We start from the raw sequence: 27,466 nt of genomic DNA, 5'->3' as shown, positions 1-27,466 counted from the left end.
AGAAAGGTGAAAGGAAGGTGGCTGACAGTCATGTAATCCAGACTGTGTACTTCAGGGAATTTACTTCTCCTAGTTGTAGCGTGTTTGTTCATTGTTATTCAGTACATTTGTGCTAATGTTTTGTGTCAGTATGCTGAATGATCAGCACATGTAAGTTCATTATTTTTAGTCTCATGGGAGCACTGCAGTGCCAGTAAATACAGATTTTGATTTTATTTTATTGGGTTCTTTATGAAAGCTTTTCAGTGACTTCTAGTTGACAATGGCTGCTGGGGACCAACAGTTGTATTTCAGAAAGTTGAAGGCCGCTTATGGGAAAGCTATTGTTGTCTGACCGCCCTCTCTCATCATGTTGGCTTTGCAGGTTTTTTAAGTGTTATAAATACCTGGGGGCAGAACTAATAATAGGATGGATATGAGTACCTGTCTTACCATTTTCAACAATATGGGAGGAAAATATAGTCTTACCCCAGACAGAAGATCGTGGAAAACAACTTGTGTTCATTGTATGAACAGATTAACACACACACTCAGCTGCTGGATTTAAAGAAAGCTGAATTTATAGTTGTCTGTTTGCTGGCCTGCCAGCATATGGAAGAGTATGGCTGAGAGATGAGAAATGTGTCTGTCTGACTGTCTGACCAATCAGATCAAGGACACACATTGATCTGATACCTGTCAAGTGTGTGTGTGATTTTTTTTTTAACTGAAGGTGTATGTCTTTAACTACTTTGTTTCTAATTTAAATTTACTGCTTTAGGAGTGACAATTCCATGGCTAAATATTGGCATGGTCTTTTCTACCTCATGCTGGTCTCGAGACCAAAATCACCTTCCATATATTGACTACTTACACACTGGTGCTGATTGCATTTGGTAAGTAAGGAAGCCGCAAGTTCACCTCTTTGCTCCTCTGGTCTGTTGCTCTCAGAATTCTTCCTCTGTTGCTTGAGAGAGAGGTGAAAGCAAATGTTCTTTCCAAGACTGATGCCGTCGCTTACGCATGTTATTTTTATACTCCACTGTTGTAGCTAATGGTATTCCAGAGCTGCCCAAATGCTGCTTTCACCCAGAGGTGAAAAGAAACACCTTCCAGGTGTTTTAGACCAGAGGTCGTCAACCCCCGGTACGCAGCCTGGTGCCGATCTGTGGCCTGAGCTGGACCGGGTGGCGGAGACAGTCCTCCCGACCTCTCTGCATGCACTGCCCTCCACACAGCTGCTTTGCGCACACACACGCATGCCGGCACCGGAGTGAGCGCTCCCCCACCCGTTCACACATGTGCCTGTGTGGCTGTGCAGGCACTCCTGCGCATGCGCGAAGGGGTGGGAGAATGCTCACGCCGGGGTGGGCAGGTACATCCATCCCAGTTCATCTCTGTCTCCAGATGACTTAATCTTTCTGGGAGCTCCAGATTGGCTGCTCTAGGAATCACTGTTTTTCCTTCTCTAGCAGTTTGCCTCTTCTTGCTTCTGCTGTGTATTTGATCCTCTCAACGAGATTTGCAAACTCATGCCCTCTCCCCCTAGATCCTACTTGCTATTTACTTTCCATTTGTCAGTATTAAATTTTTTTTTTTAAAAAAAGCCTTCCTTTCCCACCATTGGCTCCCCCCCCCCCCCCCGGTTCTATGCTGCTTTGCAAGTCTAAGCTTTTTGCAGAAAACAAACAGAAGAGTTTGCAAGTTATTTGTCAGACTGCAGATGGCTTTGGAAGGACCCAGCAGCACTGCATCCTCCCTGAGCATGTCCGAGATGCCTCAGAACCCCACTGCCCTTGCCATTGGCAATTGGAAATCTGTGACAGACCAAGTCTGACACTGTAGCAACTGAGTGGTAGCAGCTTGGTGACTGATCCTAAAGGTGGCTTCCAGGTTTTCATTGCTCACCTGGACTCTGTAGATCATTGGTCCCCAACCTTGGACCTCCAGATGTTCTTGGACTTCAGCTCCCAGAAGTCCTGGTCAGCAGAGGTGGTGTTGAAGGCTTCTGGGAGTTGTAGTCCAAGAACATCTGGAAGCCCAAGGTTGAGGACCACCGCTGTAGATGATGCCTTGGAGAGCGTATAAGAATCAACATGAAGGACTGGAGAGAAGGGGCCAACAGGCATTTTCCTAGGCCCATGTATGTACCCTAAGCTGGGTTGAATTACATTAGCAGTGTAGAATCTAAGCAGAACACACTCCTGTTCTGGAGTGATCTCATGGAAGCAGCCCTCTTTCATACCAGCCTTCCAGGAAGCACATTTAGTGTCCCAGGTGGAAAGTGTTCCCCAGATGTTGCAGACATAAGCCCATAGTCATGACAAAAGTGAATGTTAAGGACCTTTCCTCCTTCCTCCAAGCAGATATGGATACAGGCCTTGAGCCTGGCACTTTAAGGGGACAACCTTGATCCTTAACCAACAGTAATTTCAAAACCTGACCAATTGTTAGCACTTCACCCTCACATTAAGTTATTCCTCCAGGTAGTAACTTTGCCCTTTTCTCTAAGAGATCTCTAGATTCCCTTCTGGGAAACTTCATATTGTTCCCATAGTACTCAATCATCATCATCATCATCATCATCATCATCATCATCATCATCATCATCATGTGCCATCAAGTCAATTCTGACTTATGGCAACCGTTTTCAGGATTTCCTAGATAGAGAGTACTCAAAAGTGGTTTACTGTTCCCTTCTTCTGGAGATAACTCGGGACTGTGCAGCTAGCCCAAGACCACACAGGCTGGCTCTTCTCCCACGAGGCACAGTGGGGAATTGAACTCTCATCCTCTGAAAAACCCACTGAACTATCCAGTCAGCCCCATAATACTTACAAAAGCACTGCATTCCAGTGCTTTTTAGACTCATCTCATTTGACATATCCTTGTTGTCCAGGAGGGTATTGATGCAGGATTCCTTGTCCATAAAGGATCACCTATGCTATTTTGACAGGGATGCAGTCACATTTCTCCTAGAAGTAGTTTTTCATCCAAAGTATCAGAATGGCATTCTGTAGGTCTTATGTGGTGGTGCTCTTTCTACCCTAATCCATCCCTTAGTGCGCCTAAGACTTATATGAAAAGAACAAGGGTGCTGACCCACTTTGACCCACTCTTTGTTTTCCTTTCACCCACATCTGTAACCAGAAAGGTCTTCCAAATACATCTTAGTTTGCTGGGTTGCAGGCATCTCCTTGGCTACAATTTGGCAGGCATTTTGATGTCAAGGCATATAATAATTTGCTGCATCAGATTGGCAACCAAGTTGTGTATTTGTTTTACAAATACAGTGGTGCCTTGCTTAACGATGATAATCCGTTCCAGGAAAATCGCCGTTAAGCGAAAACATCATAAAGCGAAAATAAAAACCCCATTGAAACGCATTGAAACCCATTCAGTGCGTTCCAATGGGGTAAAAACTCACCGTCTAGCGAAGATCCTCCATACGGCGGCCATTTTCGCTGCCTGTATAGTGAGGAATCCGTCCCTAAACACAGCGGGGAGCCATTTTAATTACCCACTGGCCATTTTGAAACCGCCAATCAGCTGTTTCAAAAACATCGTTTTGCGAAGAATCGGTTCCTGAAGCAGGGAACCGATCATCGCAAAGTGAAATTCCCCCATTTAGACCATCGTTTTGCGATCACAATTGCGATTGCAAAAAGATCGTCGCAAAGCGCATTCGTCGTAATGCGGGGCAGTCGTAAAGTGAGGCACCACTGTAATTCTTTCACAGAAGTATGCAGAGCTGCAATTAAGCTAAGACGAGCACATTCACCAGTGCTATAGGCTTGGCTCTTTCAGCTGAGCTAGTGCAGCCTTTGACAGGCAACTCCAGTTGATACTCGTTCATGACTAATAGCATGAGTCACAGAGTGCCTTTCATGAAGGACTAGTTTGGGCGGCTGCCACTCTTCTTTGGGCACTACTCAGAGAATGCAATACTGGAACTTCCTGTGAAGATCTGGCTTTTTCTAGTAATGGTGAAGGAGGCATCTGCCGCACCCTAATGGTGGCTAATGGGATCCCAAAGGGTTGCACCTAGTGCTTCATACAACAACCTACTTCTCCTTTTACTTGCTTTGAAACCTAACATCATAGTCTCTCTTGTACTATGGACAAAATCAGGAGTGGAGCTTGAGGGCATCTTTTCAGAAACATTGATTAATTATTCAGAGGGCAACAAGGATGATCAGGGAATTGGAAACAATCTAGCCCTATGAGGAAAGATTGAAAGAACTGAGCACGATTAGCATTGAGAAAAGACTGGGGAGAGATATGACACCACTTTTCAAATACAGTACTTGAAAGATATACAGCAAAGGGGTCTCGCTCATCCCAGAAACCAGGACACTTAATACTGCGCTCAAGTTACAGGAAGCTAGATTAAGGCTGAATATGAGGGAAAACGTCTTTAACTGTTCAAGCAATATGACAATGGAACCAGTTACCTCAGGAGGTGGTGAGTGCTCCGTAGCTGGAGGCGTTAAAAAAATTGGACAACCATCTGCCAGATCTGCTTTGATTTGGATTTCTGCATTGAGCAGAGGGTTGGATTCAATGGCCTTACAGGCCCCTTCCAGCTCTCCTTTATTCTGTGATTCTGTGATTGTCTTGCCTTTGTTGGCTAGTTAGCAGGATATAACCCACTTTTCCGGATGCCTCCTTTGCGCCACTTGAATATGATCTTTCCCAAAAAGTTTGTGATTGATTGATTATGGAAAGACTTTCAACACTGCTCTCCATTGTAGTGTACAATGACTTATTATATCTTAAACATAGTAATAATAAAATAAATTAAACCCTTAATACTTAAAATGCCTCAGTGATGCTAAATAGTGCTTTCATGTTGTGCTAAAAAAGATTATGATGTGGGTGCCAAGCAAGCTTCTGTAGAGAATCCATTCCATAATACTGACACTGTTGGCAAAAGAGAGAGAGAGAGAGAGCATTTCCCCTGGTTACCACCTATATGAGGAACAGCCTTGGTGCTCAAGAATTTGGCACACAGGCAGGCTGGTAGGCATTTGGTAATATACGCAGGTTAAATTTTGAGTTTGGCTACAACTTGACTCCAACAATATGATTTTAAGTGCCCAAGAAAAATACAAAGTAGTACTTGTCACACTACACCTAACATGGCAAGTAGGTTAATTACAATCTTTCTGTAATAGAAATTCAACATACTCTGTAGGCTCAAGATCCCTTACAAACCTGTGACTGTTCTGTTTATGCAGAGTTTCTGGTATAGCAGAGAATGCAGGAGCATGTGTTGTTCCGGAAAGGGTTGAACTGTAATTCCCATTGGCCCATTTGATGGGATGATAGAACTTCTCCTGCTTGGAGGCCTACATCTCTCCCCACCCCTGCTGTACCTAATGACTTAGATCCCAACATCCTGCCATGGTAACTTTCTAATGTGGATGGATGGGGTTCACACATGCACATGTGCTCTTACAACTGACATCTAGAGGTCTGGAGATGGTTGAAGGTGGGTGAGTGGCATTAAAGATGGTGTGGGAATTGATTGCGTTATGTTGTCACTCTGCAAATGAGAAGCATTCCCCGAGTCTTGCACAGTCGTACAATGATAACTGGATGCAGTAGAAGAAAGGAAGAGAAGAGAGAAGTGTTCCCCATTTTTTAAACGAACATCCTTAATTTAAGCACCATCATCAACTTCTTTCTGTGTTATACAGAAACACAGAAGGGAGGTGTGTTGTAAAGATGGCAAAAAATGTAATGCTCCTGTGTTTAGTAAAATATTAGAAGGCCTAGTAAGCGCAGTGAATTGTTACTTATTTCATTATTGAATTATTTCAAAACTTGGTTGTTTTAAAATTTGCAAACACTGTACATCTTAATTTAAGCCAAGGGGTCTTTCCTGAACAAGACAGCAGGGGAAGGGGTGGGGTTAGTTTTTAACATTTTGTGTTTCTTGTCAGGTTTGGAGGTAGAGATTTGGGCAGCTGCTGTGGCTCTCTTTGTTGTGCTGTTCAGTCAAAAATAAATATTCTTTTTCTTTCCTTTTTCTGGGGCAAAAATAAATAGGTATTCCATTCCTGCTGCAGAGGAGAAAAAACTTGATAAAGTGGTACATACCTTGCTGCAAGCCAATGGCACTCCAGGGCTGGAAATGCTTGAAAGTAATGTCATGGTGAGTTGCTTTATGGTTTGTTTCTAAGGGAATCTGAGGCCATTTCTTTTTGTGATTGCACGACCAGCCATACATTACGTTGTGTAAGCAAATACAGTGCTAGCTATTAAAATGGAAGCACTAATATTAGCACACAGTAGGCATGCATATCAAGACCTTGGGTTGTTTAAATAAATGGGAGCCTTGTCGTGTAGCAACTATGCGGTATACTAATAGCTTAGACGGATGTTGCAAAATGAAGATTTAAAATAAAAGCAAAGGAGGGGAAGCATTTCCTTATACTCCCCATCCCATGCAGCCAGTGCAGAAGAAAAGAAGAAAGGATTTGAAGGCCTTAAACATTTCTCTCATTTCTACACAACCTCTTCTTGATTTGCTATTAACCTGTTCTGCATTTGGGAATTGACAAGACACAGCCACAGCCATAAACTCTGTTGCAAACAGTTCTGCGGTAGAGCACAATGAGCTTTGTGTGCAGGAGGTCCCAGGTTCAGTCCTTGACATCGTCAGATAGTGCTGGGAAAAAGCAACACCTGAAACCCTAGAGAGCTATTGCCAGAATGGAGTCTAGAGGTGAAGCTCCCATAGATTTCTCCATCCAGGCCACCGAGACCCTGACTAAGCCTATTGTTTCTTCTGCCTGGCTGAATAATTTTGTTTCCTCGTCCTTGCTGAATATTTAGTTTCTTGTTCCTGTCCTTCACTTCCTTAACACCTGCCCCCAAACCCCCTGCCCCTGGATGCTAGTGTGGAGAGGAATCCTAGCAAGGTATCAGTAATAAGAAAATGGGTCACAACAGAGCAGAGGTTTTCATCCACTGCCATCCCAAACTGGATAACAGGTTGGCATGCAAAGTTGACTCCTCATATTCAGCTTCCAGGAGTCAGCTAAATGGCAAGGCTGAGGCTCGGCTGATGATGGGAAGTATCAGATAGCTTCACTCCCTGCAGGAGGAAAAGACAACAGAAGAAAGAAGGCTGTCCACGTGTTCAGCAGGTGCATCTAGGAAATGGTTGAGTCCAAGTTTTAGAAGCACTGGCTGTGTAATTCATCATTCTTCCACTGCCTCTCCCCTCCCTAAGAGGTGGAGCAGAGCCCCTACAGCAGACCTGAGCAAAGTACGGTCCAAGGGCTGCTCCTGTTCGGCCCACTGGTCGTTGCTCCAGTCCGGTGTTCAAGCACTTGTTCAAGCCCAAGACAGGCCAGATTTCTCTCACTGAACAAGTTGAACATCAAAACCATTTATAGCTTTTTGTCTAAAGTTGATCAATTGCTTATCTTTAACATACCGCAAAAAAAAAATCTCTTTAGTATTTGTGAAGATTAACAAGTTTAAAATAAAAACAAGCATAACATCACTGTTTCATTTTATTTTTAAGTAAAGTTGGTTTGGCCCCCGAACACAGTTCGGATTTTTTGTGCCCCCCCTATAGAAATTAATTGCTCACCCCTGTCCTACAGGGATACAGTCGCTGCAGAGATAAAGCACACACACCCTGATGCAGTCCATCCCTGATGGGGGGAGCCATCCTGGCACATGACAGCCTTGGTGATGGTTGTTTTTAAAAATGCTTCGTCTACAAAAGTTGAAGGTCTGGCATGGCTGATGGAGACCAGCTAATTTGGGAGGAAAACATGTTTGTTTGAGTTTTTCCAAAGGACTTTTTGTGGTTTTTGGAGAAAGAAAAGAAAAAAAGAAAGAAAGAAATACCTCACTGGAGAGCTGAGTGAGAGGGATGTTCTGGAGATTGCAGCAAAGAAACAAGGAAAACCCTGCCCCCTTATATTGGATTCTGCTCTTGTGGAAATGGATGTCTGGTCTTGGACTCAGCCCTGTCACATATATTATGGATCATGACATCTCATTATTCCTGATTGTTGACTATGTTGGCTGGAGCTGAAGGAAGCTGTGCTACAGAACCTTTGGAGAGCACCAGAGATTGGCCAGAATACTATTGGTGTCTGCATAAGATTTGTACAACTTGCTACTGCTAATCGCAGCTAACTGACAACATGCCGTGGTGTATTTTAGCTGTTTGCCTGGTCATGTGCATGATTGTGGAACTAAGATGCACGTTGGCACCTTTTCAGTTACCCTCAGAAGTTACAGGTGCCTTGTGCAAACACCCGGAGGATTCACACATGTTGATCTGTAGCGTTGGGAAATGATAATATATTATTGAAGCTAAGACTGGCAGCATTTAAATACACTTTCTCTTGTTTCCTGTAAAATATGTAGTTTCTGCTTTCAACTTTTATTTGAAACCTATTTCATAAGTAGCAGAGGCACCCAGCTTGCAGATCTGTCTATCTGGTACTGAGAATATTTGCATATTTGCTAAGGCAGAGCTCTGTCTCTCCATCTGAATCTGAAGAAAGTGTTTTGGTCCTAAAACAGTGGCTGGAGTCAATAGTGGACTGAACTGAGGGTAAACAAATCAAAGCTGAAGACGGAGGTGTTCCTGATTAGTCAAAAGACACATCAGGGAATATGGATACAACCTGTGCTGGACAGAATTAAATGCCGCTTGAAAACTCAAGTTTGCAGCTTAGGTGTATGTACTCCTTGGAAGCATCTCTCTCTGGATGTTCGGGACTTGGCCGTGGTCAGGAGCGTGTTTCCTCAGTTAAAACTGTTGCTCCAACAGCACTCATTTCTGGAGGTGTCTGATTTGGCTGCCGTGACATGTGCCTTAGTTATGTCCCAATTGGAGTACCATAACATGCTTTCCATGGGCTACCCTTGAAGAGTGTTCCAGAATTTCATCTGGTACAAAACAGTGCAGCCAGTTACAGGGAACATACAAGTCCATTCTTACAGTAACTTCACTGGCTACCAGCCTGTTTCTGAACTTAATTCAGAGTGCTTATGATGACCTATAAAGCCTCATACATTTACATCCAGGCTATTTGGAAGACTGTATTCTTCTGTGCTGGCCTGCCAGGGCTTTGAGATGTCTTGGAGAGGCCCTCTGTGTGGTCGCACCAGCTTCATAAGGCCCATTTAGCACAGACTTGAGAGGGGACCTTCTCTGTGGCAGCTCATATAGGCTCTGTGGCTAGGATTGCTCCCTCCATGCTGCCTTTCAGCTGGCAGGCAAAGGACTTTTATCTTTAGGCAGGCATTCAGTAAATAAACAGCCTTCTAAGCACAGAGGTTTTAGCAGATGTGCTGGTTTTCATTTTTCAATAAACAGTTATGAGTATTTCATTTTAAAAGTTCCCAAGTGTTTTGGTTTAAAATACATATTGTAAGCTATGTTACCAGTTTTGGGAGAAAAGCAGTGAATGAATGAATGAATGAATGAATGAATGAATGAATGAATGAATGAATGAATGAATGAATGAATGAGACATTTGCACTTTTGAGGTCGTGATCCCATGCAGGCTTCCTTGGGAGACAGCTCCACTAGACAAAGTGGGTCTTACTTTTGAGTAAACGTGGACGGGATTCTTTTATGTAAACTATTCTTGAGAGGTTAAAAAATTTCCAGTGGCTTACATTTTTAAAGGAAATACATAGATTTACTCTGTAAATTTCACAAATATGCCAAGTATTACAGTTTTATATAGTAAAATAAGAATAGGTTTGACTACAAAGTAAATGTTGCATATATTTTTTTTCTATGAATCCACTTTTTATTCTGGAGGTGGGAGACGAGTCCTTCCCCTGCATGGTTTCAGTCTTTCTGGATAGTTTGCATTTCTAACAGGGTGGCTTGTATGATGCATATGAACATGCCACACACCACAGGCTTCCCTGCTCTCAAGGTTCATAATTGTTTTTTAAATCAGATGTAAAATTTCACATTAAACTCTCTGCTCTGGGGTTTCATTTAATTCATGTTGAACAATTTTTAAAAAACGGATCTTCTCATGCATTTTCTCTGTAGTCCAGCAAGTGGTGAAAGAGAGGACACATAATATGGGTTATGAAAAAGTGCCCACTCTGGTTTTTTTTTTTTTTTCCTCTTCCTAGATCTCCCCAGAGGTGTTGTGCAAAGAGGGGATCAAGGTGCACCGTACTGTACAACAGAGCGGGCAGTTCATTGTCTGCTTCCCGGGATCTTTTGTGTCTAAAGTGTGCTGTGGCTACAACGTCTCTGAAACTGTGCACTTTGCTACCACCCAGTGGACAAGCATGGGTTTTAAAACTGCCAAGGTAGGAGGAGTATGTGTGTATATTTTGAGAATTTTCTTTAAAACACTGCCCTTTAAAACATTTTCATAGGGAAAGAGATTTGAAACAAGGTACAGGGTAAATAAAAAAATACACAGTGTGGTAGAGAACAATATATATCTTTTTACTTTTACCGATATGTTTTCATACTAAGCTTACTTCACACTAATCTTGCCAATTTTTTCTAAGTCTTTAAGATCTACAAGTATATCTTACATCTTCTTTCTTATCATTTTAACCCATTCATGTTCTCATCTCTCATCCAATTGTACAAAGGTGCCCATATTTTTTTCTACCCTCAACAATTTCTTTGTATTTTAATACTTCAGTAAAAATATCAATCTCTGCTGCTTCGAAACAATTTTCTATTAACTCCTGAAGTCTCTTCTTTTTTCCAGTATTTGGCGTATAAAATTCTTGCTGCTGTAGATACATGCATGGTCAAATATCTTTTTTTTTTCTTTTTTCTATTGAATTTGGTATTATATTAAACAAAACAGTTCAGGTTCATATGGAATTATAGAGGATGACATTTTTGTGAGATCTCATGGACTAGTTTCCAAAAGCTCTTAACTTCCCTACAAGTCCACCACATACGATAAAAATTACCTTCTTTTAATTTGTATTTCCAACATTTGTTAGAACTTTGATGTATTTTCGATAATTTTACAGGTGCCATATACCATCTATAGAACATCTTACATATATTTTCTTTATAATTAACTGCTTTTGTTAATTTAATATTATCTTCCCATATTTGTGTACATTACTTCAAATTAATATTGCGGCCCATATTTTGGGCTCATTTTATCATACATTCTTTAACTTCTTGCATTTGTAATTCTGGTAGATAATTATACAACATTTTGATCAGTTTTTTCTTTACATTCAGAAGTACCTTATCTAATGGTGTCTGTTCCTTACAAAAGCCTATTGTTTTATCTCTTGTATACCTTGAATTTATTTGTGCTTTTGTCCACCAATCAAGTATTATACCTTGTTCTTCTAATTCTTTCCTTGATTTCGTACTTAAGTCCTCCTTTAACAAATATCTGTATCTCAAGAGTTTCTTCTTTTCCATTAATGTTGCTTGTGTGAATGCTTCCATTGGTGAGACCCATTCAGAAACTTTTTGGTAATTTTCTCCTGGATCTTCCCAGTTCAAAGCTTTTCCTTATCAGATTATTCTTAAATTGTTTATTGTCCTTTGCTTTTTGATACCATAGGAAGGCATGCCATCCTAGGTCTAAATCATGTCCTTCTAGATTCAGTATTCTGTCATTTTCTAAAACTATCCATTCCTTTAACCAGACTAGAGCACAGGCTTTATAATAAAAAATCATTCTGGAAGTCCAAAGCCTGCTCTTTTTTGCACGTCTTGAAGTGCTTTGATGTTTATTCTGGGTTTTTTCCCTTGCTAGACAAACTTGATTATTTTTTTGTAAGTTCTTGAAGTATTAATTGTCTTGTAAGGACTGGTATTGTCTGAAAAAGAAATATTTTAGGTAGTACATTCATCTTTACAGCTGCAATTCTCTCCATGAATGATAATTAAATTTTGACCATTTTTCCAGATCTTTTTCAGTCATACCAATCAGTTTGATGTAGTTGTCTTTTATCAAAGAACTTGTTTTTTTGTAATTTGAATTCCTAGGTATTTAACTTTTTTCCTTCTTAGAATTTGTCTATTAATGGTCAAGATTGGCTTCAGTGATTGCATGGTGTGCTGTACCACATACAGCCTCCATGAAAATGCATGGAGATTGGTTGTTGTGGGTTTTTCGGGCTCTTTGGCTGTGTTCTGAAGGTTGTTCTTCCTAAGAACAACCTTCAGAACATGGCCAAAAAGCCCGAAAAAACCACAACAACCATTAGATCCCGGCCGAAAAAGCCTTCACGAAAACATTGCATGGAGATTGCTGGAGCACCTTCTGTGTGTGACTTTTAGCGGCAGCTGTTGGATAGACAGCTATGTCCTGGTTAATCCTTCAGTGGTCAGTAGGTAGAAGGACCTCAATCTTATTTGTAACCAGTGTTGGGACTAGAGGTCCCTACATTCTGGATGTAGTAAGGGAGCTGGAGGGAAGAAGTGGAAATGACAGGCAGGCAGCTAAAAAAACTAACACACAGTCATGAGGACAGAATCTCTAAGTGATGCAGATAATTTTGCCTGAGTTTAGTCTTTCTACCTGAAATGCCAAAATTCCCAAAACTAATCCTAATGTGAACTGTTATTTTTCCATGGATACATCTTTTATATTGTCATTTTTCATTCACTAAAGTGCACCCCAACCAATTATACTTCCATGCAGTCAACAACTCACCTTCTCTTTGCTACTGTTAATGGATGTCCAGATGGAGACATGTTAGGCCGGCCTCCTTATGGTCTCTCATGGTCCTCTTAATTACTTTCTCTAGAAGGCTACAGGGAAGCAAGGGGAATGATTTTGCCAAAATTAAGGAAGGCCAGGCAAGAAGGCTTGTGGATTTCACTCAGTGCTCCCCTCTCAGGCCACACACCCCTTTCTCCCATAATTTGATCAGTACTGAAAATTTTAACCAAAAGCATCAACAGGCCTCTTTCATGTATGATGCATATGGTATTACAGAACCAAGCCCTGGGGATTGTGTGTACATGTGTGCCCACTCTGCTGAGCAGCCTGCTCCCCCCCTAATGGTTTTGTTTGTTTGTTTGGCCATGATTCCGAAAATAGTTGCTGTTCCCATGTCTCATAATGGAGGGAGCAGCTCTTTTCCCAGAGGTCGGGAAATTTTAAAATGCTAGGAGGTTTAAAAAACTGTAATGAATACTGCACTGCTGATAGCTCAGTGCTTTAGACATCTGGATGCTGAGCCAAAGGTTGGGAGTTTGATTCCCCACTGTGCCTCCTTGACAGGGGCTACACTCGTTAATCCTTAGGGTTCACAGTTCTAAGATGATGATGATTGTATAATGTTTTTATCTCCCAGTCGAGGACTTCTGATACAAGGTTACTGGCAAGTTAAGACATTGAGGAAGTTGTTGGTAAAAGCTTGATAAAATACTAAGAACAGGATAACAAAAATACTTGTGGGGAGATTGTAGAGAGAGTGCATGTAGAACTTCCTCTCAGGAAAGAACCTAGGAACACTCAGAGGTGGAGTTTTGGGATAAAGTGGTGCCCCGCATAGCGACAATAATCCGTGCAGCAAAAATCATCGCTATACGGATTCATCGCTATGCGAAATAAAAAAGCCCATAGGAATGCATTGAAACCCTTTCAATGCTTTCCTATGGGCTTAAAACTTACCTTTTAATCGAAAATTCTCCATACAGCGACCATTTTAGCTGCCCGGTAAGCGATGAATCCATCCCTGTTTTACCCAGTGGCCATTTTGGAACCGCCGATCAGCTGGGGAAAAATCATCGCTATGCGAAAATTGGTAAGCGAAACAGCTTACCGATCATCGCAAAGCGATTTTTTCCCATAGGAAACATCGTTATGCAATCGCAAAAGCGACTGCAAAAACATCGTAGCTATGCGGATTCATCGTTAAACGGGGCACCTGTTATGCGAGGCACCACTGTATATCAAAGGAAACATGTATTTGCATAAAATGTAGCTATCTTTTAAAAGGAATGAGCAAATCCAGTGAGGTTAGCTCAGTCCAGTCATTGAGCATGATACTGAATGGAACATGATTGTGAATAAATTTCTGATTAGTGGTGCTAGGAAAAAACACCTAATGTTAGCTGTCACCAGATGGGCTTTGAGTCTGATCCAGTGAAAGATAAATATTTAGGAACACCTCCACGACTGCAAGCGTGTTCTATGCATAGTGTACTCTGAATTCTCAAGCTCTTAAGTGGTGTCCCTGTTTAACCTAAGGCATGCTGAGGAGGAAGTCTTTGTTTATATTTCTCTAGTCACAGATTTATTTTTGTCAGGAAATCTTGTCCCCATAGTGTATGTTTTTACCCCCTTTCGTTTCCAAAACGATGTTTGATTGTACATCAATGGAAAACTGATACTATGTTGTTGATGTTTTAATGTAGGAAATGAAGCGGCGACATATACCCAAGCCATTTTCAATGGAGAAACTGCTTTATCAGATTGCAACAGCAGAAGCAAAGAAAGAAAATGGAACTGCTCTGAGTACAATATCAATACTTCTAGGAGAGCTCAGGTAACCAAAACTGGTATTGTTTTATCTAGGGTTTTTTTTGTTTTTTGTTTTTGTTTGTTTTTGTTTGTTTTTTGTTTTTGCAAAGAAAATATCTTTAAGGGCAAGTATAGTGAGTGCCATGAGCCAACCCATCAGCCTTCTTGAACACACCCACACATGGGAGAAGAAAGTTCCATACCTAGTTTGCTCTTGAAGTGCTGAGCGTCACAGCAAAGACCTCTGCCTTCCAAGTATCATCATTTTTGCTTTTCATTTCAACAACGGGAATCATTCCTAACATGCCTGCTGATCTGCCAAGGTTATAAACTTCTACTTAAGAGGCACCATATGATTTATGTAGGGTCCTTCTTGTTTTTGAAATCACCAGTTAAGCCAGGAAGCAGATATTTCAGTCTGCCCTTAGTATGAAAGAACCACAAGCACTTCCTAGTGACACTGAAGGACCTATTTTTAAATGTTTCTTCCGTTGCTGCCACCCACAGATATGTTTGAAAGGAAGAGAGAGGTGCCATATTTCATATGTAATACTGTTTTCTCTTGTTCCCTTACTATGTAGCTTCGCTACCCACAGTTCAAGTGTGAGACGACTGGGGTAGTGCTGATCGGTAGCACACCGAATAGATCAAGATCCATAGAAAATCTGATGGCTGGAATCTACAAATTGTATTTAACAAGCTAATGTCTTAATTTGCAGATAATGATGCCTGTTTGACAGGTCTCCACTGTGTGTTTGCACACAAAGTGGAAGACTTGTGAGGCCCATTTGGAGCTCTCCAACTGGAGCCTCTTTGTCAGTGTTTGGTTTTCACATCAACAGGCATATTTCCTCAAAAGGAGGAAAGATTGCAGATGAGAAGGTTTTTTTCCCCATTTGTGCTTGTTTTTTGTTCACCTGTTTTGAATAGTTCTCAAGCTTGTTCAAATGTACGCTGTTTCTCCCAAGAGAGATCCTGTGGAATAGTCTTTCCCAGCCAGATGTATTCCATATGTTTTAGACTACAACACCTGTCATCCCTGACTATTGGCCAGGTTGGCTGGGGCTGGAGAGTGTTTTCCAGTCCATCAGTTGGGCATCTTGATAAGGAAGACTACAAAACTTCCCTCTTCCTGATGACTGATGTTTTAGTGCTTTTGTTTCACTGTCTGCTGATGTCAACTTAGGGCTTATCCAGATGGAGCGTTTGTTCCATTATATGTACCTGATTGTGCGTTTGTGGCAGTGGTTCTTTTTCCACCATCCAGATAACACTAATTTTAAATTGATAAAGAGTGACTTTTGTGGGTCTTGTAAAGTCACCTCCTATAGTATTTCATTTTGTGCCAAGGGCATGGTTCAGACAGCAAGAGCTTCTTGGATTGGGACAGAGTGGATTTGAAATAAAATCACGAATTAAATTTTAAAAATCAGATTTTTTATTATTTAAATTTTTAAAAATTGATTTTTAAAATTTAAATTGTGATTTAAATTGGTTTAACGTCAATTTTTTTATCCACCCTGAGGCAGAACCTTTCAGTTTAATGCTAATCGACTTACATAGTAACAGCAAAAAACAAATATGCAGCAGAGCAATTAATTTTTGAAGAGCTTCCTCAAGATTTTTAAAATAGTTGTTCTTAGACAGCATATCTCTGAAGTAGATTAAGAGTGTATGTCCATTGCCAAGAGTTCCCTTTGTAATCTTTCAGTTTAACACTGACTTATGAAATCAACAACATTGAAACAAAAATCTACAAGAGAAGATCATTTTTGAAGCATTTGTACAAGTTTTAAAAATCCTTTTAACTATTTTTGAAGAAGGTTGGTTTCCTAAAAAGATGAGTGGGGTTTTGGAAGACTTATTAACAGAAACCCTGGTAACTCTGTGCTCAGAAGGAACTAAATGGCATCAGCCAACAGAAGGGTGGCGGAATAAAATGCTCTTTTTAGATGAGCCCTGACTGTTTTGCTTGCTATGCGATGCTGCCTGCAATGCATATGAGTTTCCATTTCCTCCTCCTCTCTGCTGAATGTTTTGCTTAGTCCCCTTTGCACATGGTGTAGCAGGTCAACCTCACCAACTGTTGGACTGCTAGGGATTGTGAACTTCCTTTAGATTCTGTCGTGCCATTTCCCCTTTGAATATCCTACAGTTGGATCCTTTCCTGGCACAATGGATGGGCTAATGTATTCCATTGGCAGAAATGCTTCAACTAAATGTTAATTTATCCTGGTGGTATCCCAGTTTACCTGATAGTATGCCTTCTCCTAGCAGCTTCAACGCGACCTCCACCAAGAATTCCACATCTCATGGTTTCTGTCCAGAGAATGCCAGATTTTGTTAACAGTGGTCATGGACAGAATCTTAGATGGCATTTAGGTGTCATTGCTTCCTTGTAACATGCACATTGAATGGTAGCGACCAGTTAAGTTATTAAAACCTCCGATAAGATGTTGAAATGAGGCCTGCTGGGTGCAGCTTCCTGAGCCTTCTATGAGTGCTGTCTCGTTTCTAACTTTTCTTTGTTTTACAGGGACACAGAATTGAGGCAGCGGCGGCAACTCTACGAGGCAGGCCTCCATTCTTTGGCCCGCTACGGGAGCCACGATAGCAGCAGTTTGGGAGTGGATGGGAAGAAGAAGCCTCGGAAATGGCAGTTAGAGACGTCTGAGAGGCGCTGTCAGATTTGCCAGCACCTGTGTTACCTATCCATGGTAAGAGAGGCTGCTAGATTCTGGAATTCTCCCTACAAACGTATTTCCAGTGCTCCCTAGTTAGAGGGTAGCCTCTAGCTCAGTGGTCCCCAACCTTGGGCCTCCAGATATTCTTAGACTACAACTCCCAGAAGCCTTCACCACCACCTCTGCTGGCCAGGATTTCTGGGAGCTGAAGTCCAAGAACATCTGGGGGTCCAAGGTTGGGGACCACTGCTCTAGCTAACATACTGGCTATATTTCAATGACACAGAGGTTGAAATCTCCTGGAGAGCAGTGGTGAATGGAATCGCTACAGAACAAAGTTGCATTATTTGGCCTAGAATGTACGTACTCAGTCATCTCCCTGAAATTACATATTACGAAAGATGATAGGCAATGTGAGCAAAGGCTATGTCAGTATTGATGTCGCTAAAGTGTACCAGTTACAAACAGAAAAAATATTCATTTTTTAAATTGCTTATTATGCATCATGACTCCTAGTTCTCAAAAGTGTGATTTCTCAAGGACAAATGCAGTTTAAAGACATACCCTCAACATTTCTTTGACACCTGCTCTTGCATGAAGAGACTCCTCTTTGCTTGGAAGAACAGTTTAAAATTACAGATATTGACTCTATTTTTATTGCTCAGTAGATTTTGATTAAAATTACTTAGGCTGTATCAACCATATACAGTAGCTAGTAATATCCAGCTGCTTCTGTGTGGCTATTAACTTTACCATATTCAGATTAATAACAATAGTCTGGATTTACAAAGCAAAACTATTCAGTCTTTAAATTTTGAAAGTGAGATCTAAATAGTTGAGACCTATTAGGAAGCAAAGATTGGACCTGTATTGAGACCACCATATAAACCTTTATTAGAATAATTGAAATACTATATGATATGTAGCTTGTTCATTTTTTTAAAACAAATGTTTACAGGTTGTACAGGAAAATGAAAATGTTGTCTTCTGCCTCGAATGTGCCCTAAGGCATGTAGAAAAACAGAAGTCTTGTCGTGGACTGAAACTAATGTATCGTTATGATGAGGTGCGTAGAATTGTATTAACTAATAGAAGGAAAAAATGGAGAACAGCAGACAGGCTGGAACTGTTGTGTCTGTGGCATATAAAGTTGAAAATTCTGATTTGTTGTTGCAAATTCTTTAAGCCGTGTTAGAAACCTACTTTTAATTTCTGTTTTGGGGGAACATTTGTTATTTAATAGTTCTTGTCTTGTATCCCATGTTTTTTTAATGACAGGCAAGCATACTGAAGTTTACGGAACACTGTTTAAATGGGGTACATAGAGATTCTTTTTTTAAAAAAGAGTAAATCAAATATTAAGTATTGGCACCAGCATGAAGCTAATACAGTGAAAATGTCTTGTAGCATAGTTGTGCTAGATTAAACTGTCACACGGTTATAAATCTACTTGTGCTAAAATGTCTGCCACACTTGCTCTAAACCTAAAAATATAAACTGCTAATGCTGCAGCTCTGCTATTGCAAGGATATAACTGGATACAGGCCCAGACTTAACTAAGGACTGCTATTGACTGTGTTCAGAAAAAATGCTAAACATACCTGTTGATCATGGAGGATCAGCTTATCAACAGCCACTAGTCATAAGGACTATATGTGACCTCCAGTACCAAAGAAGTCAGTATGTCTGTGAATACCAACTCTAAAGGAGTACAAGTGGGAAGGTGCTGTTTTGCTCATGTCTCACTTGTGGGCTTCCCACCACACTGGTAGCCACTGTTGGAATGGAATATCAAGCTAGTTGGGCTAGATTCTATGTTTTTTGCATTTTGAACAAGTACTGGGCTTTTGTGTTCCCCATTCATTTCTTCTGCAGCTTAGTGTTTCTTCAAGTCCCTAAATTGTTGTTAATCATAACTATGATTCACTGAAATAGGACAAGGTTAACTGTCTGTGTTTGGATGTAATACTAAACTGCAGTCGGTTAAAAAGAAAAAGAAAACTTTTTGATCTCCTTGTGACTGCACTGGAAGGGGTGAGGAAGATTCATGTCGTGCTGAAACACAAGTAAATGTTACACCTGAATCCAGCCATTACTGCAAATGCTGTTACTCACTGAAATGTGGCCCTGCATTTGTTGCTTGACATCTAAAGTTTATTCTTTAAAAGGCAGTGAAAATATTGATTCTTTCATTATTTCTCCTTGGCAAACAGGAACAAATAATCAGTTTAGTCAATCAAATTTGTGGAAAAGTATCTGGCAAAAATGGCACCATTGAGAACTGTATCAGCAAGCCTACACCAAAAAGAGGACCTCGGAAAAGAGCAACAGTTGACGTGCCATCAAGACTTTCATCCTCCAGTTCATCCAAAAGTGCTTCAAGTTAATCATGAAGATGCCAACACACTCTCTCATTTTTGTCAATTTTATATATATATTTTGTAATTATTATATCATAGTTTGGAGTACTTGCTGTAGAATACAAGCTGTCTTTGCACTAGCTCTAAAGAAGATTTTCTTCTGGTTTTAGAGAACTAATTTTGTTTTAGCATTAAACTGTTGAATTTTATTTTTATTTTATTTTTTACTTAGGATAGTTAGATATAGCAGGTTTTTTTTAACCTGCTGTATGTTCACTGTTTTAAAAGCAGAGAGGGGCTGATAAAATTCATTTATATTTTGTCCCTCTGCCTGAAATTAAAAAGCCTTTTCTGTCAGTAACTGTAAAAAAGGCTTTTATCCCCCTCCCAGTTTTTTTTATAGGTTGAAGTTTGGCGTGTTTATAATTTGTTCTCCAGTCATGTCAGCAGATTTTTTTTCTATAGAGAGAAAAGGGATAGGAGACAAAACTTGAAAGAAATTGCTATACTTCTGGCTTGTATTCTGTAACAGGCAGGATAAGTTTTGTACCTTTTTAAATTGGAGAATACACGATTTTATTTAAGAGGTTATGGCAGCTGAAGATGGATTTAGTTTTCTAACCCTAGGCAAAATGGGAGATTTGGAGAAAATGTTCTCTGTTACCAGCACTTCACTATGCATCTGTTCGAGGAGGAGAAGAAAGAGAAGAAAAAGACTGCCTACCTTGAGGAGTCATGTGAGCGAAAACTGTGCCTGATTTCATTAGGAAATCCATTCTGTTATTTTTTTGGTGCTGTTGGCTACTTTATCAAAAACCCTTCAATAGCATCCTTTAAAAAATGATTGAAGCCATAAGTGCTTCTTGTCATAGACGTGCAATCTTTAACATTCCATTTCCATTCCACTGCTGTTTCTTTCATACCTTTTCACAGTCAGCATTAATTTTGTTTTTGTTATATGATCACATTTAGAGCCACTAGCAGACTTGCATATTTGTTTTGAATGTGAAAAATGCATTTGCTCTCATCTTGTCTATTTTTTTTCTTCTTCATGTTGTAACAAAAAGAAATCATACCTTTTGTACATAAACCTGTAAATTGTTTTAAATACTTGAGCCTTTTCTTGGGAGGGTGGGGAAGGGTGGCAAAGAGACAAGATGAAGAAAAGCCTTACGTTTCACTTTCTTCATCGGTTGGATTGGATGCTTACAGGGTTTTTCTTGTAACATTTATAAGTGCTGCTTACATCACTGAACAACAACAAAAATAATAATGGAGTAGTTGTTGCCCTTTTCCAGTTGTGTGTACAGTATGTGTGGAATAAAAAAGGGAAAATGTTTTCACAAACTCTTGTTTCATAATTGAATTCAACAAGACCGTAGAGCTACCCATATTGCACTGAGCTTGCCAGTGGTGAGTGACTGTCAGGAAAGTCTTATAAAATACATATTGTTGGTTGTTGCAGAAGACTGAAATGTTTTGGAATATTTAACAATAACATACAGAGTCGAGTGTTTTCCAATGTGGTTGTCTGGTTTTTATGGCCTTGCTGTGTATTTTTTTCCTTCTTGACAGTAAACTTCTGACTATGGCTTACAGTTTGACATTTAATTTATTAGCACTGCTCTGCTTGCTTTCCTTGTGAGGAAAGACATGTTTATTGCCAGTTTTTGTTTACTTTTCAGGTTTGTACTACAAGGTTTAATAAAAACACACTTTTTGGACACATTGTCTTTCTTCTGAAAGAGTAGTAGAGATTAAATAGTTAAAAGATAACTATTCCCTAATATGGGCTCATTCTGTTAGGTTAGCAAAAGGAGGTAACATGGAGCAGTCATCACTGGTTCTCACTGACAGAGAAATATGTTACCAATAAAGTAGATATGGCATGGAGAACATGTGGCCTTCTTCCCTTACCATTTGCTATACTGGTAGGGTTAATCAGAGAGCCACAACAGGCCAACCCCATCTGGAAGGTTCAACATTCCTAATTGTCTGCACTACGCTCTTGAATCTGATTCTCAGGTGAATTATGAATGGTGAACACTTTTCACTATCCCCTCTGCTCTTATACTTCCTATGGCCTCTGTTTTACACAGAGCTCTTTGTTTAAACTATGCTAAGCAGCTGAAGTGACTCCTGTAACAATCACTAGTAAGGGAATAGCTACCAATGTAGAAAAAGCCCCAAGTTCAATATATATAACAGGCAGTACTAAACAGTTTGTTGGATTAGTGCTATACTAGCAGAGATCGCACAGTAAGTCCAAACATTGTCTTGAACTTGTTAGGATAGGATAGTTCTTCAATCTTTTGCCCTCTAATGCAGTCACATTGGTCAGGGGTAGGATAAAATTATGAAAGAGATAAGCAGAACCTTTCCCATGTGTCTTTCTTATTCATTCAAGTAAGAATATCCATCTTTAAATAGGCCAAACCAGTGACAGGAAGATGGCATAATTTGCTATGCTACCAGAACAAGCTAAAATGGATATTTGGCAGCTGCTATCACTGTATAATACCTAATAGAGTACATTGTAATTAATTTCCCACTTCACTTCTTCATTTTTAGGTATGTAGAACACTCTATTTCAGTAACAAAAAGAAAATCCACTCTGTAGGAGCCAGTACAATCCCACATTCTTGCTCTACAGTAATTTGGATTCATTTTTTACATCCTGAAGAAGATAAAACATCGGAGGCCATTTTTCTACTGCTAGAACCTTAAAGGTGCAGATATTTTATCAGTCTTTAGCCACAACAATGAAAACACATACATTGTGACTACAATGAATAAACATGGCTTCAGTATATTTCCCTTAAGAAAGTTAAAATAAAATGTTTCATGAATTTTTCTTTGGATAGCCCTCTATATACAGGATTTACTGTTCACAAGCCAATATTTTATTGCTAATTCAGTGCTTTTTTTTCTTGTTTCCTTCCTTTTTAAAAATACAAATTAGCATTTCACATGACTCAAACCTGAATTTTATGTATGGCAATTTCTTTCACGATAGATCATAACAGTAATCACAGACAAGCTCAATCATTTTTTCATTCATATACTCCAGGGTCCTAATTCCTATAGCACACTCTTATAAGATTCAATTTGTTTGTGAATCGCTCTCATCACTAACATCAGAAGGACCTTTCATTTCTGTATTTACAGCAACAAGGGCAGTGTCCACTTGCACATCTTCCTCATCTGACTGGATCACAGGCGATTCTCCTTCACTGACATCTTGGCTGGCAGGATCAGTCCAGGCTGGCGCTGAGGAAGACAACTCCTTTATATCCGACTGAGGGGGAACTTGCAGACTGATTTCATTTTGACAAGTGCTGGAATCTGACCCTTCAAAACAATGAGAGGAAAATGGTTTACATAAGTGATAGAAGTTGAGTGACAAGTCATTATATCATGAATGTATTTACCCTTTTATTTGAAAACTCACTTTATTAGAAAAATTAGAAGTCTGACATATTCCCTTGTGTATTTTGTACAGAAGAGTTGAGAAAAGCAATAAAACATTTGAATATATACTCTAAAAATGGCACTCAATTTCTCGGGGTGTTGGATGTGCAAGCATGAAGGAGTTCTGGATTATTAGCAAATGTGTTCACGGTTTGGACGTTGTATTATATATAGTTGTATGAAAGTATCCTTGAGCCTAGCTTGCTTAATGCATAATAACTAATTTAAGTCTCTTAAGATTCTGTACAAGAAAACTGGACTTGTAAATTATTCTATTCAACTATGGAACAAAACCAGTTGGGATAATATTTTCTCATTATGAAAACCAGAGTTTCTCTAAGGGCTCCTTCATCACAAAAGCGGGATGGAGGAAGAACTGAACAAAGTTTTCATTGTCACAGTGTATTTTGACATTTATATACTGTATGCACACAGATTTAAATTTATTGGATAGGCAGGAACATAAATCACAGTGTACAATCTTATGCAACAGAAATTATGAGTTGTTTCCCATGATACATTTGAAGTAACATCTATATTAACCTAAATGAAACCTCACCTACAGTAATGACACATCCATGTGAAAATGGTGTCAGGGACAACTGAAATGTTTTTACAAAGTCATGAAAACTGAGGAATCCACATTTTAGTGGGGAAGAGGGGCTTGAGACAGCAACATCTAAAGATAGGATGAGAGCACGCACCTTATCCAGATTAACTGAAAATTATAGGGGCCAAACTACATCTTGCATCCAACTATGCAATAGTAGCAAGTGGTGTTTGGGGGGGGATGACAGAAATCCAGTGAGAAAATCATGAAGAGAAAGGAACACTGTCTCTGTTATCTCCCTCTAATCCCCCCCATCCTCCTCTGCAGTGCTTCTTCAATCAAAAAAAAAAAAAAAGTGGGAGGTCAAAATAGGTTATGTGCACCATCCATGTGTGTTGTTTGACCAGATACAGTAGCTGAGAAATTACTAATACTTCTGAATCAGCTGGAGCATATCTGTTTATCTTCCTCTCATGAATATGGCAGCATGTACTAGGTGCAAAAATACATCTTGATTTTAGTGATAAACAGTATATCACAGAAGTGAGTATGCCCCCTCACATTTCATAAGTATTTTAGTCTATCTTTTCATGTGATAACACTGTCCGATGGCAATTTTTATATATATTTTTTTGTATTTTAATTGTTTTGAATTTTTATTGCATTTTAAATTTTGTAAGCCGCCCAGAGACCTTTGGGTAGTGTGGGCGGCATATAAATTAAATAAATAAATAAATAAATAATACTACCTATATGAGATAGGAAAGGACTCAATAGTGACCTTCTGCCAGTGGAATGACACAATCTAACAGAACCAGGAGATAGAAAAACTCATTCTATATTGCAGCTCTCCCCAAAAACTCGAAATTAAGTGGGAATCCTTCCAGAGTGAATTTCCAGGCAACAGCAGAGGGGTGTGGCAGCAGAGGGGTAGAAAGCTACACTGTGACAAGACAATGCTGATTTTAGTCCATGTACATGTAGGCATCCTTCAGTCTCGAGAGACTATGGTATCGTGCTCTGTGTGGAGGTCTTGGAACAGTGTCTTGTGTGGCTGAGAAGGCCAATTCGAGAGTGACAATCCCTTCCACACTGGAGACAAATCCAATCTGTCCCCTGTCCAGCTCCCTGGTTTTGCTTCTTTTGGGACTGCCTCTTTGCCTCAGTCTGCTGTACAAGTGTCTCTTCAAATTGGGAGAGGCCATGATGCACCGCCTGCCTCCAGGCTGAACGCTCAGACGTCAAGGTTTCCCATCTGTTGAGGTCCATTCCTAAGGCCTTCAGATCCCACTTGCAGATGTCCTTGTAACACAGCTGTGGTCTCCCTCGGGGGCGGCTTCCCTGCACTAACTCTCCATACAGGAGATCTTTTGGAATCCGACCATCAGCCATTCTCACAACATGCCCAAGCCAACGTAGATGTCACTGTTTCAGTAATGTATACATGCTGAAAATTCCAGCTCGTTCTAGGACTACTCTATTTGGAACTTTGTCCTGCCAGGTGATACCAAAAATGCATCGGAGACAACGCATATGGAAGGTGTTTATCTTCCTCTCCTGCCGTGCACAAAGGGTCCAGGACTCGCTGCAGTATAGGAGTGTGCTCAGGACACAGGCTCTATAGACCTGGATTTTGGTGTATGCCGTCAACTTCTTATTAAGCCATACTCTCTTTGTGAGTCTAGAGAACATGGTAGCTGCTTTCCCAATGTGTTTATCCAGCTCGACATCTAGGGAGAGAGTGTCAGATTGTTGAGCCAAGGTACACAAATTCATGAACAACCTCCAGTTCTTGCATGGAGATAGTAATAGAGGGAGGTGAGTCCATGCCCTGGCACATGACTTGTGTTTTCTTCAGGCTGATTGTTAATCCAAAGTCTTGGCAGGCCTTGCTAAAATGATTTGTGTGTTGTTGGAGGTCTTTAGCATAGTGGGCAACAATGACTGCATCATCAGCAAAGAGGAAGTCCCGCATGCATTTCAGTTGGACTTTGGTCTTCGCTCTCAATCTAGTGAGATTAAAGAGCTTTCCATCTGATCTAGTCCGGAGATAGACACCTTCTGTTGCAGTTCCAAAGACCTGCTTCAGCATGACAGCAAAGAAGATCCCAAACAGGGTCGGCGCAAGGACACATCCTTGTTTTACTCCGCTTTGGATGTCAAAGGGATCTGATGTTGAGCCATCAAAAACTACAGTGCCCTTCATTTCCTCATGAAAGGACCTGATGATATTAAGGAGTTGAGGTGGACATCCTATCTTGGGAAGTATTTTAAAAAGTCCACAGGAAGGAAAATAAATAAACAGTTCACACAATAAAGGGAAGCAAGAAACAGATACTGGGATTATACTTACTGAAGTACACAAGATCACATTCAGAATTCTTAAATCCCAAGCACCTATTAAGGGTGCTGTGTAAACAAAATGTATATACAGTACATCTTAATCTCCACATATGCACTGATTGTTCTGAATTAGTTGTAAAGAAACCACAAAAAGTGGTGGTAGAAGCCCTACATAATATTTTATGTTGCAGGTGTAAGGTTAAAACAACAGACCTACCAAAAATTAATAACCAGCAGATCAACCCTTACAGGGGAGAAAGGGCTAGCCCATGACAAAGGACAGCCTGGGAGGGGTCTTTCTTTATTTTAATTTTAAAAATCCTTTGTTTAAATCCACCATGCAGCTCATTTTCTACCTATCAGAGGTGATGGCATAGCGCTATCCTCTCCTCCAGAATTGAGAAAGACATCTAAGGCTTCTTGGTCAGACATGTCCACAAGGTCCATTTGTTCCAACATGTCCACGTTCACTTCCATAGAAGACATGCTTCCTATCGGCTCTGCAATCAGGAAAAAGAAAAATCTGTGAACTAGCAAGTTTACTCACATATGTCTCTACAGATGTCAAAATACATTCACAGGAACTAAACTGATTATACCAGTCACAATATCCAAAGACTGTGTTTTTCTGAATAGGCAGGCTCTGATATTTTAAACACAAATAGTCAATTTATTATTGACACTGTATCAGTACCCAACAACTATCAAGACTTGCCGTCACCCAAACAATACAACGTGAGGTTTCTTAAAACTTGGACAGTGAAAGGGACTACTTTATAAGATGATATACTCTCCCTCATTAGAGGCTTCCAAACAGAGTTTGGGCAACCCTCTGCCAGGGCAGCTTTATTTGTGAATTTCATGCATTGACAGGGAACTGGGTTAGATGTCCTGTGGCTTCCCTTCCAACTTTACAACTGTCTCATTCTACAAGACAGGTAGGGAAATCCAAAGTATTACTTTGTATTGCCTCTACTGTTGTCACACTATTTTTGCTGCTAGGATAGCTCTGTGTTTCAGAACACATTCTGATACTGTATGGTCAAATCTATGTTGATTTCATTGCTTGGAAGGGAGAAATGGCAGGGCATGTCCACCGCTTCAAATTACCTAAAGGAAGTGTAGAATACAGACCTACACATGAAATCAGCTTAAAACCAGCAGCAGAGTGTTACAATGGCTACACAAGTTTCCTATTGCAATTTAGGCCAAGTATTAGAGACCTGAAGAATCACAAACAAATTTCAACCCTTACCTCGCCTTTCAGCTACTTGCAGATAACCTGTAGACAGGTACTGCTCCATGTCCTGCTGGAAAGCTTCTTCAAAGAATTTCTGCCGCTCCTTTAACTTCAGCTGCTGGGTGTGCTCCATATCCAGCACCTTTTGAGTGTGTTCTGCATCAAGTTCAGCTTTAGTAAGGAAATGGACATTACAACTGAAGGACTCTGCTTTCAACATTTTCAAAAACATTTACATTTCATATATCCCCACCCCCTCTCAATAAAGTAAACACTGGTGAAATTAATAATCAGAAATTGTATCAAGGTTAGAGAACTACCAAATACAGAAAACCAATGATTTCCCCTTAATGTTG

The 27,466-nt window shown here is 40.2% G+C and overlaps 2 protein-coding genes across 3 annotated transcripts in view; one reads left to right on the top strand and one right to left on the bottom strand.

The window, feature by feature from the left end:
* The window catches only part of JARID2 (jumonji and AT-rich interaction domain containing 2), a 239,667-nt gene extending 218,437 nt beyond the window's left edge, over positions 1 to 21,230 (top strand). For both annotated transcript variants that reach the window (XM_020798586.3, XM_078393492.1), the window contains exons 12-18: positions 761 to 875; positions 6,034 to 6,139; positions 10,120 to 10,302; positions 14,357 to 14,487; positions 16,999 to 17,179; positions 18,105 to 18,212; positions 19,360 to 21,230. In XM_020798586.3, the coding sequence (XP_020654245.3) occupies positions 761 to 875; positions 6,034 to 6,139; positions 10,120 to 10,302; positions 14,357 to 14,487; positions 16,999 to 17,179; positions 18,105 to 18,212; positions 19,360 to 19,533 (998 nt within the window). In that variant the 3' untranslated portion in view covers positions 19,534 to 21,230. The remainder of the gene's footprint in view (positions 1 to 760; positions 876 to 6,033; positions 6,140 to 10,119; positions 10,303 to 14,356; positions 14,488 to 16,998; positions 17,180 to 18,104; positions 18,213 to 19,359) is intronic.
* Positions 19,711 to 27,466, bottom strand: part of DTNBP1 (dystrobrevin binding protein 1) — a 69,527-nt gene continuing 61,771 nt past the window's right edge. Inside the window, exons 8-10 of the mRNA XM_020798588.3 lie at positions 27,126 to 27,281; positions 26,227 to 26,370; positions 19,711 to 22,857 (exon numbers count right to left, since the gene is read on the bottom strand). Coding sequence (XP_020654247.3) covers positions 22,610 to 22,857; positions 26,227 to 26,370; positions 27,126 to 27,281 — 548 coding nt within the window. The 3' untranslated portion in view covers positions 19,711 to 22,609. The remainder of the gene's footprint in view (positions 22,858 to 26,226; positions 26,371 to 27,125; positions 27,282 to 27,466) is intronic.

This window comes from Pogona vitticeps, chromosome 4 (assembly GCF_051106095.1).
Source record: "Pogona vitticeps strain Pit_001003342236 chromosome 4, PviZW2.1, whole genome shotgun sequence".
Taxonomy (NCBI): domain Eukaryota; kingdom Metazoa; phylum Chordata; class Lepidosauria; order Squamata; family Agamidae; genus Pogona; species Pogona vitticeps.
This window is presented reverse-complemented; position numbering and strand designations above follow the sequence as displayed.